The 13,081-nt window shown below is 39.3% G+C and overlaps 1 protein-coding gene across 2 annotated transcripts in view; it reads right to left on the reverse strand.

Annotated features, from left to right (window-relative positions):
- The window catches only part of NDST1 (N-deacetylase and N-sulfotransferase 1), a 111,221-nt gene that overhangs the window by 5,405 nt on the left and 92,735 nt on the right, over nucleotides 1–13,081 (reverse strand). Inside the window, exons 7-14 of one of the 2 annotated variants that reach the window (XR_015747578.1) lie at nucleotides 12,863–12,991; nucleotides 11,499–11,681; nucleotides 10,427–10,523; nucleotides 9,403–9,526; nucleotides 7,813–7,987; nucleotides 7,258–7,436; nucleotides 2,177–2,286; nucleotides 658–760 (exon numbers count right to left, since the gene is read on the reverse strand). Coding sequence is in view for 1 of the 2 variants with exons in the window: in XM_026686177.2 (XP_026541962.1) it covers nucleotides 658–760; nucleotides 2,177–2,286; nucleotides 7,266–7,436; nucleotides 7,813–7,987; nucleotides 9,403–9,526; nucleotides 10,427–10,523; nucleotides 11,499–11,681; nucleotides 12,863–12,991 (1,092 nt within the window). In the remaining variant the exon portion in view is untranslated. The remainder of the gene's footprint in view (nucleotides 1–657; nucleotides 761–2,176; nucleotides 2,287–7,257; nucleotides 7,437–7,812; nucleotides 7,988–9,402; nucleotides 9,527–10,426; nucleotides 10,524–11,498; nucleotides 11,682–12,862; nucleotides 12,992–13,081) is intronic. The other variant, XM_026686177.2, reaches the window with a different exon arrangement.

Raw genomic sequence — 13,081 nt, forward strand, 5'->3', positions numbered from 1 at the left:
AAATGGATTGCTTTCAACTTGGATTTAACACATAAATTATGGAGGATTCCTTGTCTTTCAACATAAAATAGTTATAATCATACAACTGCAAAATGTAAGATGATTCCAAAGCATTATTCTATAGGGGTGAAAGTCAGCTTTTGGTAAGTAATATAAGAAAAGATCAAAGGCCCACATGTTATGTTGATTTAATCACCTGTATTCTTCTCCCCATATGCTTACAAGACTTCAAATTTAGGGTCTATTTACTATAAGCATCATAGAAACAGCATCAGCTATGCTGAGATCTTATCCTTCAGCAGGGTAAGGATTCAAGAACCATCCTAGCAAAGCTAATATGTTCAGTCTAACTGCCCAACTGGGAAAGCATCGTGAGAAATGCCTAATAGGACCACATCTTATCTTGCAACAGTTTGTGAACAATGACTGCGGGGAGAAATCTAAATGACTGCGGCACATGTGTTTCAAAAATGCATAGCCTTCCTGCAGTGGCATTGAATCTCAACATGGAGAGGAAACAGTTTTCATTGAGTACATAGCAAAGGTTAGTGGGGTTTCTGTCCTTACAAAATCAGATCAGCTGGCTACCCGGCGCAAAACTGTGCCAGTATCTTCTAAGAACAGCACGTGAAAAATGCCCTCATTTTACATACTTACATCTAAATCCATCTCTGGGTATTTTCTTCCTTTGCTTTTACCCAAGCACTTGGTCTTCCCTCCCTCTAATAGTTGGCACCAAAATCCTTTTTTGAGATCAAACCTATCACAAATTACAAAGAAGATGATATCCAAATGATCCCCATTTTGTAGCTGGAATTACTTATTTTATACATGCAGTAATTACATATAATTAAATATGGAAACCAACTTTCCTGATCAAAATGACATCCGTTTAATCAAACAAATGGAATGACCATATCACACTATTACTCTGTTACAAAATTCAATAGCAGTAGAAGAGAAATAAATTTGTCTCCTTTCACATCTCTCTGCTTATCTATTAATTCCAATGTTTTTAAATGCATTGTGCAGTGGTCCTGTAGCTAGGTATAAATGGCTTCTTGTCCTAAATTTAGATAACACGCATACACACACACACACACACACACACACACACACACAATTAAAATGTGTCTTTAAGTAATGCACTAGGAATTGTACTAGCCAGAAAAGTAATGAGACATGGAGAAGTGAGCATGGTTATCCTTTCCCCTCCTCTCCCTTTCCTTGCTCCCCTCCCTCCCCTCCTCCTAATTTGTTTCTCTGGAAGAATTCAGATTCACATGTTTTAAACTCTACCAGGGAAGAAACTCCTTGTGAAAGGGTTTGCAAGAAGGGAAACAGGGAAATTGACCCCTGAAACACATTACCCGGAATGAAGATAGAAAAGATTATTTCCCTATTACAGTGATGGCTAACCTTTTCAGAGCCCATCCCCAAAATGCGACGCACACGTACGCCCTGCGCATGCAACCTGCCCCCACACATGCGCGACTCCCTGCACCCCCATGCATGCGCTCATGATCCTGCAATGCATGCATGACCCCCATCAGTGCACCCTGCCCTCCCATATATGCGCGTGACCCCTGCGTGCGCCCTGCCCCCTGCGCATGCACGGCAGAGACTCGAAGACCAGCTGGCCAGCACACATGCACATGCACGGCAGCGCTGAGCTGGCACAACGGCTCACGTGCCCAGAGAGAGGGCTCTGCGTGCCACCTCTAGCACGCACGCCATAGGTTCGCCATCACGGCCCTATTACATACATATTAATATAATATGTAGTTGAAAGAAAACACTGTGTTCTGTTGTGGCCAATCAGTCATCCATGGACCACAAGATATGTTCAATGGTTTATGCATTTGCTACAGAAAAAAATTATTTAATATTCTGCATTTTATTGCTACTGTAGCCAGAGTAGAACATAGTCTTATTATTAACCATGACAGTCTACTATAATCATTTGCGATGAAGAGTTTCAAAGCTTCAGAGCAGTCTTGATGTCTGCAAAATGAAAGGAAGCCAATTCTACAGTTCCTCAAACAAAACCAGCTCTTCAGTATCATCTCGATAGGGGAAAAAATGCACGCAGTGCAAGGGATACAAGCAAGTAGGATCCAATGCTGACAATAGATTCAAAGATTATATTAAACAAAAGCAGTTATGATGAACTCACGCTAAAGTTTTATGATAATCTATGGTGTTTGTCACTCCAAGAAATTTCTGAACTGTTTCCATTACTTTGGCTGGTTCTGTGCGTAGTCGCTTGCCATCCAGAACAAGAATCTGAAAGACATTTTTAAACACATATATATGTTACGTTCCTCCCTTATACTAAACATACACCCTCCTAACTGCAATATATAGCATCAGGAACAGAGACAGTTTCGCTCCTCAGAGTTAGTAATAGAGCAAATCAAAATAATAAATCCACTTCTCCTGTTTTTTCTAGAACAGGACTGTGAGAATTCGTATTTTATTTCTATTATATCCTAACTCGAAAGCACAGGAGAGGCAAATAGTATAAGAAAGCTATACACTGCTTTAACTTAGTGAAGAAGTATTTCTAAAATAGTACCATAATGGACACACATATGGTCCCTCAATGACCTACCCATCTATTTTGCAACCTCCACTAAAATTTGTTAACTAAATCAAAGTCATTTTCTTACATTGATATTTTCTAACTTAAACCTAAAATGAAGAATCATATCAACTGTTCTATGGCTTAAAATTCATTCAATTGATTGATTATATATATATATATATATATATATATATATATATATATATATGTATGTATGTATGTATGTATGTATGTATGTATGTATGTATGTATGTATGTATGTATGTATGTATGGTGTTCTTGGTTGGTATTTTCCACGTCATTGTAGTTCTTTTAAAGTTGTAGCACGTTTCAGCAGAATCTCATCTGCCATCATCAGGCTTCTGTATTGTGTCCGTCTGTGGGTCAGACTTTACAGTGGTTTCAGATTTAAATTTGGGGCAGCCTATTGCTGTGCCAGAATGTTTTCTTCATCCTGATTGGTTGGGAGTCTTGGTCTGTGTTTATTGGTCTCGGAGTTTGCTGTGTTCTGCTTGATGGGTGTCTCTGATATCTTCTGTCTGTTTTTGGCTCTTTTTGTATCTTGATTGGCTGGCAGCATTGTGTTACTTTAATGGAGGCCTTTAGTGCAGCTTCGGTAAATGGACGGCTATCATTAGTTAGGAAGCTGGGTTTCATCTGGGTGCCTGGTTGGGGTGTGTTTGAGCTGGAGGTATCAGGGGATCTGTTTGTGCCCAGGTGTTTGCCTGGCTTGTGGTGTGGATATTTTTGTTTGTGAGTGCAGGCTTCCAAATGATTGACAGCCTGGTGGAATCATCTCTTCTGTTCATGCTTTCTGGTCTTTTTCAATCTCTATGGCTTCTCTGATGACTCTGATGACCAATCAGGATGAAGAAAAAACCATTCTGGCACAGCAATAGGCTGCCCCAAATTTAAATCTGAAACCACTGTAAAAGTCTGACCCACAGACGGACACAATACAGAAGCCTGATGATGGCAGATGAGATTCTGCTGAAACGTTGCTACAACTTTAAAAGAACTACAATGACGTGGGAAAATACCCGAACCAAGCCGAACACCATACATGTAAGTACCTGAAAACTTAAGAAAATATATATATAGCTTCTTCAACTTTATAAATTTAAGTTTCGGCCAAAACCATCCCAGACGCTTCCTCTCTCAAATAAAAGTCTGCATTTATTTATTCGATTTATCTCCTGCCTTCCATCCCGGAGTTCAAGCTGATCATCTCTCATCCCAGTTTACCCTACAGCAATCCTGTGAAATAGGTTGGGCTGACAGAAAGTGACTAATCTAAAATCACCCAGTGAAGAATTTCCTTGGCTGAGAGTGGATTTAAGCTTGATTTCCTAAGTGCCAATCCAACTTCTTAATCTCTACACACCACAGCAGCTTTCTCATATTTATATATGTCTCATATGTCTCACACACACACACCTGTCAGAAGCCACACCAGAATAAAAAAGTTATAATAGATTAAGATTTATTAATGGTACTGCATTTGAAAAAAAAAAAGTAATGCCCATCAGCATACGCAAACTATACATTTAGAAATAAAAGAAGTAGGTATACATACACTCCATCCTTCCAGAGATAACAGCCAAAAAGAGATGGAGGGAAAGAAATAAACAGGGTGAACAGGGGTTATGGGGAAGGGACCTTCAAGAACCTTCCAGATTTATTCAAATCCTCCTGATGGAAACAAACCAGGAAGCTTCTTAAAATTTTTAATCTAGATCATACTAGATCATTTCCCACAATATAAATATTTTAACATGGACATCTCAAGTGATAAGATGGAGCACTTCCATCATTACAGCTCACAATTGATGGTGCTAGCAAGCTACTTAAATTAAAACTATTTGTTATTGTTGATGACAAGCACATCCTTTCCAGTGTCAAAATAAAAGGCTTTGCACCAGAACCAATTATTAGTTACAGCCTCCAATCAACATAAGTAATATGTTGTGTACTAAGACAGACTTAATGTTAATCTTCTTAGCAGACTGAACCCATATTGGCTCAGGGGTTCTGGGAGTTGAAGTCCACAGGTCGTAAAGGTCCTATAATTGTCCACCTCTGTCAAAAAACTCGATACCCCATGCTTATTGATTAAATTTCAGATCCCAAAGAAACTTTGCATGCTTTCTTGTTTTTTGTCCAAAAGATTTTCAGTAAAATCCTAAATTCAGTGACGTTTATTTTAGCCAACTCTTCTGAGCTAGACTATTTATTATGGCATTAGTTTTGAACTGTTTTGTACTTTATTAAGGCACTTCTGCATAGGTTTTTGAACCACTCCAGCTGGGTTCTCATGTTACAATGTGGATTCAACATCTGAGTTAATTTATTTCTATCTCATCTGCAAGGACCCCAAATCACTAAAATTAGGCACTTTGTTTTGTCACCATGCAAAGACCTGCAGAATTTGCTTTCTCATTGTTAGGAATGTGTTAGGTGCCAGAGAAATCAGGAGATCCAGGTAGTTCAGATGAATATAAAGTTTTATTATAAGCTTAAGTTACCTACAAAAATCTGAACTACTAATGGTCAAAGCAATTTCGCAGTAGATAAGGAATTCCCGATGAACTTAAATCTCTTGTGGGCATGAAGGGACTCATGACTGATGACACATTTGACCCCTCCCCCGGGCTCAGCCTGGTTGTCTCTTACAGAATGCCTGTTTCTCCCTCTCCTAGCTACTGAGTGTCAGGCAGCACGTATTCATTTTTGGAGGGGAAAACTAGCTTGTTGGTCTTAGATATCCTATTATGTTATTACCATATTTTTTCCCATACACTTTCACTGCATACATCACACCCGAGTGGTCCTTGATGCTCTCTGAGCTTCCTTGTTTTCTTGCAGATGTTTCATCATAGGTAACATCATCAGTGCTAGTAAGGAGTGCTTCTTACTAGCACTGATGATGTTACCTAGTTAGGGCAATGAAATGTCTGCAAGAAATCAAGCAAGCTCAGAGAGCACCAAGGACCCCTCATTTCAACCCTGAGCTACAAATATTCTCCTGTATTGGTATAATTTCACCTACTGTATGGTTGTATGCAAAATGAAGCAATGACAGAACAAATATGTGAGCAGCCAGGCTGCTTCATGTTTTTTCCCTTAGCAACTGTTTCATGCACAAAAAGGTGCTAGCAATTTACTTTGAGGTTTCTTCCCTTTCATGGGAAATGAAAAAGGAGATTTCTGTTGTTCCACAACTGTGTGTTTGCTGCTCCCACACGAGCAACCATCAGTGTCTTGCTCGTCATGTATTAATATATAAACACACACACACACACACACACATATATATATATAGCTTCAGTAAAATAAATATATATATATATATATATTCTTAAGTTTTCGCGAGTACTTACATGTATGGTATTCAGCTTTGTTCGGGTATTTTCCCACGTCATTGTAGTTGTGCTTTTAAAGTTGTAGCGTTTGGCAGAATCTCATCTGCCATCATCAGGCTTCTGTATTGTGTTCACAATATAGAACACAATACAGAAGCCTGATGATGGCAGATGAGATTCTGCCGAAACGTTGCTACAACTTTAAAAGCACAACTACAATGACGTGGGAAAATACCTGAGCAATGCTGAATACCATACATACATACATACATACATATTGCTGAGAAAATGCCAGATTGCTTTCAAAATGCAATCGTGGCATATGTTTTTAACTGAGAATATTTGTGGAGCTCGCTTGCTTGGCTTTACTCTACACAAGATCTTTGAAAGATGTTCTAGAGGCGAGATCCACCCCCACCCTCTTGACTTTCTGAAGGACCTTCAAATCCTGGATCTGCAGACTGGCTTGGGCGCTGATGGATGTGTGTGGGGGGAGTTTCCATGCTGGAAGTGGCTAATGGACTAAGAAGATCCCACCGCCATCCCACCCATGTTCCAGTTCCCAGTTTACCCAATTTCTGTTAATTTTAATTCTTTTAATATTTTTACATTCTTGTTTTTATCTGTTGCAAGCCATCCAGAGCTGCTCGGTGTGAGATGGACGGTATATAAATTGAATTGAATGAATGAATGAATGAACCAGAATATTACCTGTCTTTGATAAATTGCTTACTATCTCCATGACTGTAAACTTGGCCTACATATACAGTATACTGACTCTAAATTGCAAGACTGACTGCAGTTGTCACAGGATGGAATAACAGTCTGCTTTTTTAAGTACTGTATCTACCCACAAAGGAGATCTGCATTTTGTGGCCAGAAGCAGGATTTTTTTGGAAATGTTCACCATGTCATTAATGGATTTCCTTCTTAATGTTATAAAAACCATGAAGATAATGTTAGAGTAATAGGATTTTTAATCTATCCTGACATTGGATAGCTGACAAACTACACAGCTGCATCTCTCAGTCCCTTGACTTCAAAATAAGTATGGTGAATTTTTTGCTGCCCTATTCCCAACCAATCTCGCAGGATAACAATATTACCATTGGAAGGAACTAAGTGTTTCATCCAATTCTCAGGGAACCTCTTTACAGACTTTTCAGAGCAAAATAAGTGAATTCCAACATTCCAGAAAACATATGCATTTTCTACACTGAATATATGGTTGTATACAGAAACATTCTGCTTCATAAAATCCTCTCTCTGTTTTGTTCTTTGAGAAGGAAAAAACTAAAGATTCGTGACTTGCTTACCTGATTGGCATGGAAATTATTCAACCAGCGTTCAATATGGGTAGCATACCAGCCTGGTACTAGGCAACGGTTCTGTAAGGTCCGAAGCTTCTGAGAGGCCTCAGGTCCAGCTGTAATTACCTCATGAAAGGTGTACTTCAGAGCAACTGTATCATCATGTGCCCGTTGATGCTATCAAGAAAAGAAACAAATTTTGAGAGCCCTCTGCTGAACAGCAACAAGAGACAGTCAAAGAAGCAGACAGGAAACAAGAAAGAGGAAAATGGAGGAAGGAGAGGAAAACACAAATAGAGAAACAGGCAGCAATTAGGGAACACATTAGGGCTACGTGTGGTCAATGACAAACTGAGGTAATAGAATCTAGAAAGTTGAATTCTAATGGTAAAGGGAAATTGTTGTTTCAGAGAGCCCTGCAGACTGGTGGGCAGGTAGAAGAGCTTCTCTAAAGACATAAGAGCTGTTGTTATTGCATTTAATAGCTACGTTGCCTTTCACTAATGAACAGTGCTTTAGGTCAAGAAGACAACACCACTATGGAGCAGCTTACCTGATACCAAGAGTAGGCCCGATCTGCAGGATTGATGAGGATGGTGATTATTTTTGCCTTGGAAAGCAGTGCAGCAGCCCGCCTTGGTGTGACTTCTGAATCAAAGTAATTGGCACTCTTCTCAAAATAGAAATCAGATGTAGTGTTGGAAGGAATGGGGAAAAACTCCATATACCTTAAAAAAAATAGCAGCAGCAGAAAGGGAAAAATAGATTGGGTGAAGCAATGCAGAAATAGTTTCGGGTTCTTACTCAATGTCAATTGTTTATGCCACTTTAAACAGAACAAGGATTAAGACACATCAAAGGTTTCTTTTCAGCCCCAAACCGTATTAGTCAAGACATTCATTAGAATGTAGCTGGTTTTAGAACTTAAGCCTGAACAACCAATGAAGCATTCTTCTGGATCAAAGAATTAATAGACTGCAATTTATTACATTTATGGAAAAGATTAAGCATACGGCAAATGCAGCATGAACTACTGAACAGAAGACAAAACAGACCAGCTGTTGATCCTCATTCTTCTCAAGCAGACAGACAGGAATAAACGGTACATTTTTAGAAAAGAGGGGGAAATGTTACAACAGACATTAAACACAAAACCCGGTTTTCCTCATTCATATTTTAGTCCAGTAGAATTAACACAGGTTTGTAGGGCATCACTGCAGAAACACGGTACAGGAATCAGATAGAATGTGTGTAACAATTCTGTCTTTCAAGCTTACCGAGATCGTCTGCTGACAAAGTAGAACAAGCAACTTGCTTCTGGCCTTTGAAATATCTTACCCCTGGAGGTGAGATCAGCTCCCACCCTTCTGACTTTCCATAAGAGCCTTACAGTAGGTCCTACCAAATGGCTTCGGGTACCAACAGGGGATATCACACTGGAGGTGGTTGATCAATTAAGAATCAATCCTACCTCCTTTCCACCACCATTGCATCTGGCTCTCTCCGTCCCCATCTTGTAATTATAATTTTACTTTGATTGTACTTTATTTTATTGTGTTAGGAATATTTACCTTTCCCCCCCCCCCCCCCCCCCCCCCCCCCCCCCCCCCCCTGGAATTTTAATGGGCTGTTCTTTATGCTATAAGCTGCCACACGCGGCGCGGGCGGGGGGGCCCCCCCCCTCTTCCCCCAGGCGCCCTCCCCCCTTCTTGCATGTGTGTCCTGGACCCCCACCCCCGGAAACCAACAACCTATTATAAAAAAAATGGCCGGGAAAAACACAAACACAAATTCCCCCTTTCTTAAGGGGGAAAAAAAAATTTTTTATCAAATAATATATTTTATTTTTTTTAAAATAATAAATAAAAAAAAAAACTCCAAACCAGATGGATGCCAAATAAAATTAAATAAATAAATAAATCATAAGAACTAAATATGTATATTTCTTCCACAAATCTAAATCCAAAGGGAAGTTTGTCTCTTTCTTGCTAGGTATCTGGTTTTCAAAACATTCCAGCAACATAGATTAGAATTGCAAAACTGTTTCTTTATTCCTTTGCAGTATCATTATGAGCCAAAATATAAGTGGAAGGGGCAGGTCCTCATCCACCCACCCAGCACAAAAATTGAGAATGAGGCCTACCAGTCAATGCCCTTGTGATAATTATGTCCATTGAAGAACTGGATCTCTTCAAAGGTCTCCGAGCTGGGATAGTTACTGCTCAAGTCAGCGTGCATCCCCAGGAAGAGATAGAGGGCAGTGGTACCTTTTCAAGGAAGAAGAGAAGAAATGGGGCAGGGGGACAAAGAGCTAAAAATCACTTTTCTACCAAGCTTCTGACAGAACTTTACACTCTCGATCACTGTTTCTCAACCTCAACGAGTGTGTGGATTTCAATTCCTGGCATTCTCTGGCCAGCATATTGGATTGAAAAATTTGGGATTAAACTCCACAGACTTTAAGGTTGCTGAAGCTGAGAAACACTGATCTAGATTATTCCAGGGATAAGCGGATTTGATATGTTCAGTCCTCAATAAAAATGTTGAAAACCAACGATTACCTCAGTACATTTCTTAATTACGGCATACATGATATTTTATCCTACTGCATGGCCTTTTAAACAGATATCATTTTACACACAGGCTGTGATATAAAGCCTGAGACTTTAACTTATATTTCCTATTTCTGTCAGCCTTACAGACTTAGCCTGTAAATATTATCAGATTTCAACTGTATTAAATGTTTTTGGCAGTTGCTTCTCCAACTCTGACGAGGAATTATATTGCTGTTGTAAAAATAATCTCTCTCTTAAAAAAAACAGGGTAAAAAGGTTTTTCTTTTTAAAAAATTGTTCGTTTCCTATGTTGAACCGTAAACACTTACAGATGATGACAAATGGCACCAACAATAACTGTTCAATAACGGTTCAAATTTTACTCACCATTGCTTGAAACAGCCACTCTCCTTACCCTGACAGTAAGTTGAAGACTATTACGCCACTTATTCTAATACGCCTTAAAATGATTTGTTAAGTTTTGGGGTAGTGGATTGCACATGCTCAGTCAATTGGGGTTTAGTTCATATATTATGGTTTTAAATGATACTGTAATGTAATCATTGTGATAATATATTTCAGCAATATAGCATACACCAGTTACTACTATACCTGTCTTCTGAGGACCAATAATTAGCAGCTTGGGGAACCGGTCGCAGGTCTTCTCTTTGGACCAAATATCCTTGTGGCGCTTGTCCTCACAAGGATCCTAAAATATCATCAACATGCTGGAATCAGCCAGGCCATCCACAGGAACAGGATTTTTATAGCCCAACTGTTCTTACTGAAGAAGTCTCTCAAAAGCTAGCAATTTCAAGGACAGGTAGTCCTTGACTTACCACCATTCATTTAGTGACTGTCTGAAGTTAAAACAGCATTGTAAAATGTGACGTATGACTGCTGTAGCATCCCTGTGTCATGTGATCAAATTTGGGGCACTTGGCAACTGGCATGTATTTATGACACTTACGGTGTCCCGGCTCATGTGATCCCCAATTGTAACCTTCCCAGCTGGCTTCCACCAAGCAAAGACAATGGGAGAAGCCCAGATTTGCTTAACAACTGTATGCTTCGCTTAGCAACTGCAATGATGCACTCAACAACTGTGGTTAAAAAAAAAAAGTCATACTTAACAACTGCCTTACTTAGCAACAGAAATTTTGGGCTCAATTGTGGTCATAAGTCATAAGTAATAGAAGGAAGATATCATTAAGTAAGAAAAGGAAGATATCATCTTTTACTTTGCTACTATACTGAGTTTGCTCCGTACTTTGGAAGTTATTGTTTTGTTCTGTTTTACTTTCACTCTCTTAAAAAAAAATACATTTTTTTCAAAACCAGGATTTCTTCTCCAGGGGGACAATTTTATAATCTATAATTATCAGAAAACCTTTTTTTGTAAACAGATGTCCAATTGAAAGAAGTGACCAGATGAGATGTGTTGCTCACTGGATAGAAAGAAGCAAATCCAGACACTACACATTTCACAGAATGTTATTTCACATCTGCCACTCTTCCTGGGGAGTATTATGTATCCTACTGGTCTAAGACCGCAATTAACCGAATTGAGTATTATATAACCGGCAACTACTTGCCCAGATTTTCAAACCAAGAAAGAGACAAAACAATAAAGCACAGTGGAAATTTTTTGCAACGCAGGCCCAGGGAGGCCGTGAATGCACACCTGCCAAAGGGGGTCTTTTTCTTCAGAGAATATCTGGAAATACTTCTGTGCCAGCTGCACAGGTGGCAACGTCTGTAACTTCAAGTTAGTCCAGGAGTTCAGAAATCGGACCAAATGCCTAAAGGTATACAAACCCAGGCGGTCATTTCCATAATTGGAGAGGTGGGTCATAAAGATACTGATCTGTGCAGGACAGGAAAGAAGAAATGGCGGGGGGACACACATAGATTGGAAAGATTACAGTAGTATTCAGGGAATTTTTTGTAGTAAAATACTAAACCTTCATTTGCAGATGAACAAAACATGCAGATGAACTAACTAAACACCACAAAAATGCTTTCCTGCATTAAGGGCCACCATGTTTCTATCCCCTATTGCAGGGGGTCAGCAATCTGCAGCTCTGGAGCCGCATGTGGCTCTTTCATCCCTCTGCTGTGGCTCCCTGCTACCAATCGGCTCCACAATTGACAGGGCTTTTGGTTAGGACAGGTAGAGGAAAAAGGACGCTGTGCTAAGAGGAGACTCTATGGGAGAGGGGGGAACCACCATAGAGTCTGGTCGGCTCCAGAATTAAACGGGGGCTTCCGGTTGGGACCTTTGTGATTCTTTGAGTGTTTAAGGTTGCCAACCCCTGCCCTATCCAAACATCCCACAGAAGTTTTATCTAGCCATGATGGAGGAGAAAAAATCTTTATATTTAAGATAAGAAGTAAACTTTCAATAATAGAAGTTACATCTTCTGTTAATTCAGTTTAATTAAAAAAAAAGATTCTCCTTACTATTTACCTACCATATTTTCTACAAAGAACATATCTGGGAGACATTTCTGCCATTTTAAAAATATCCAAGCTGATTGGCACACCTTGTGGCAATATATTCCATAAGTGGATTAAATGCTAAGTCAGAAAATGCTTTCATTTATTCTAAATTTACTTCCCAACTTCAGTCAGTTTCTCCCCAGTTCTAATTTCTGTTAACTTCAGGAAAAAACGTTTACTTGACAGCACTCATAATTGTGCCCACTTAATATATTTCACTGTGTTCATACCATGTAATAAACTTTGACCAGGCAATTATCCAAGTGATATTACTATTTATGGCTCTTGTTGAACTCTTATGCCTAAGCCCTTTCAACTTCTTAATCACTTCTAAATTATATTTATCTATCCATTCACCCAAACGCACGCACACACACTGTCTCTCCTACATATACATACTTTTCTGAAAATTATTCAGCTCTAGAATTTATCAACTCCAGAACCTTTCAGTAGCTAATTGGTTTTTTAACTTAATCATTCTATTTATATCCTGCCTTTTCTTTGCTGCAAGAATTCCAGTCCATTGGTCCTTGAAATAATACTTACGGGATTAAGGAGAACAGTCAGAAAAAGCTCGCCTCCATTGATGATTTTATCCAATTCACTCGAGCCACCTGGGTATTCATTATAGAATATGGTATGTGTAAATAATCCACAAGTTTGCCGTGGGAGAACCTAGCAAGAAATTTTAGGGGAGGGGGAGGGGGGACGGACAAGTAGCAAATTAAAAAGAATCTAAAATCCACTGGGCTATTTCTTACAAAT

The sequence above is a fragment of the Notechis scutatus genome, chromosome 2 (genome assembly GCF_049901735.1).
Source record: "Notechis scutatus isolate UNSWTSFEM ecotype Mainland chromosome 2, rNotScu1.2, whole genome shotgun sequence".
In the NCBI taxonomy this organism is placed as follows: Eukaryota; Metazoa; Chordata; class Lepidosauria; order Squamata; family Elapidae; genus Notechis; species Notechis scutatus.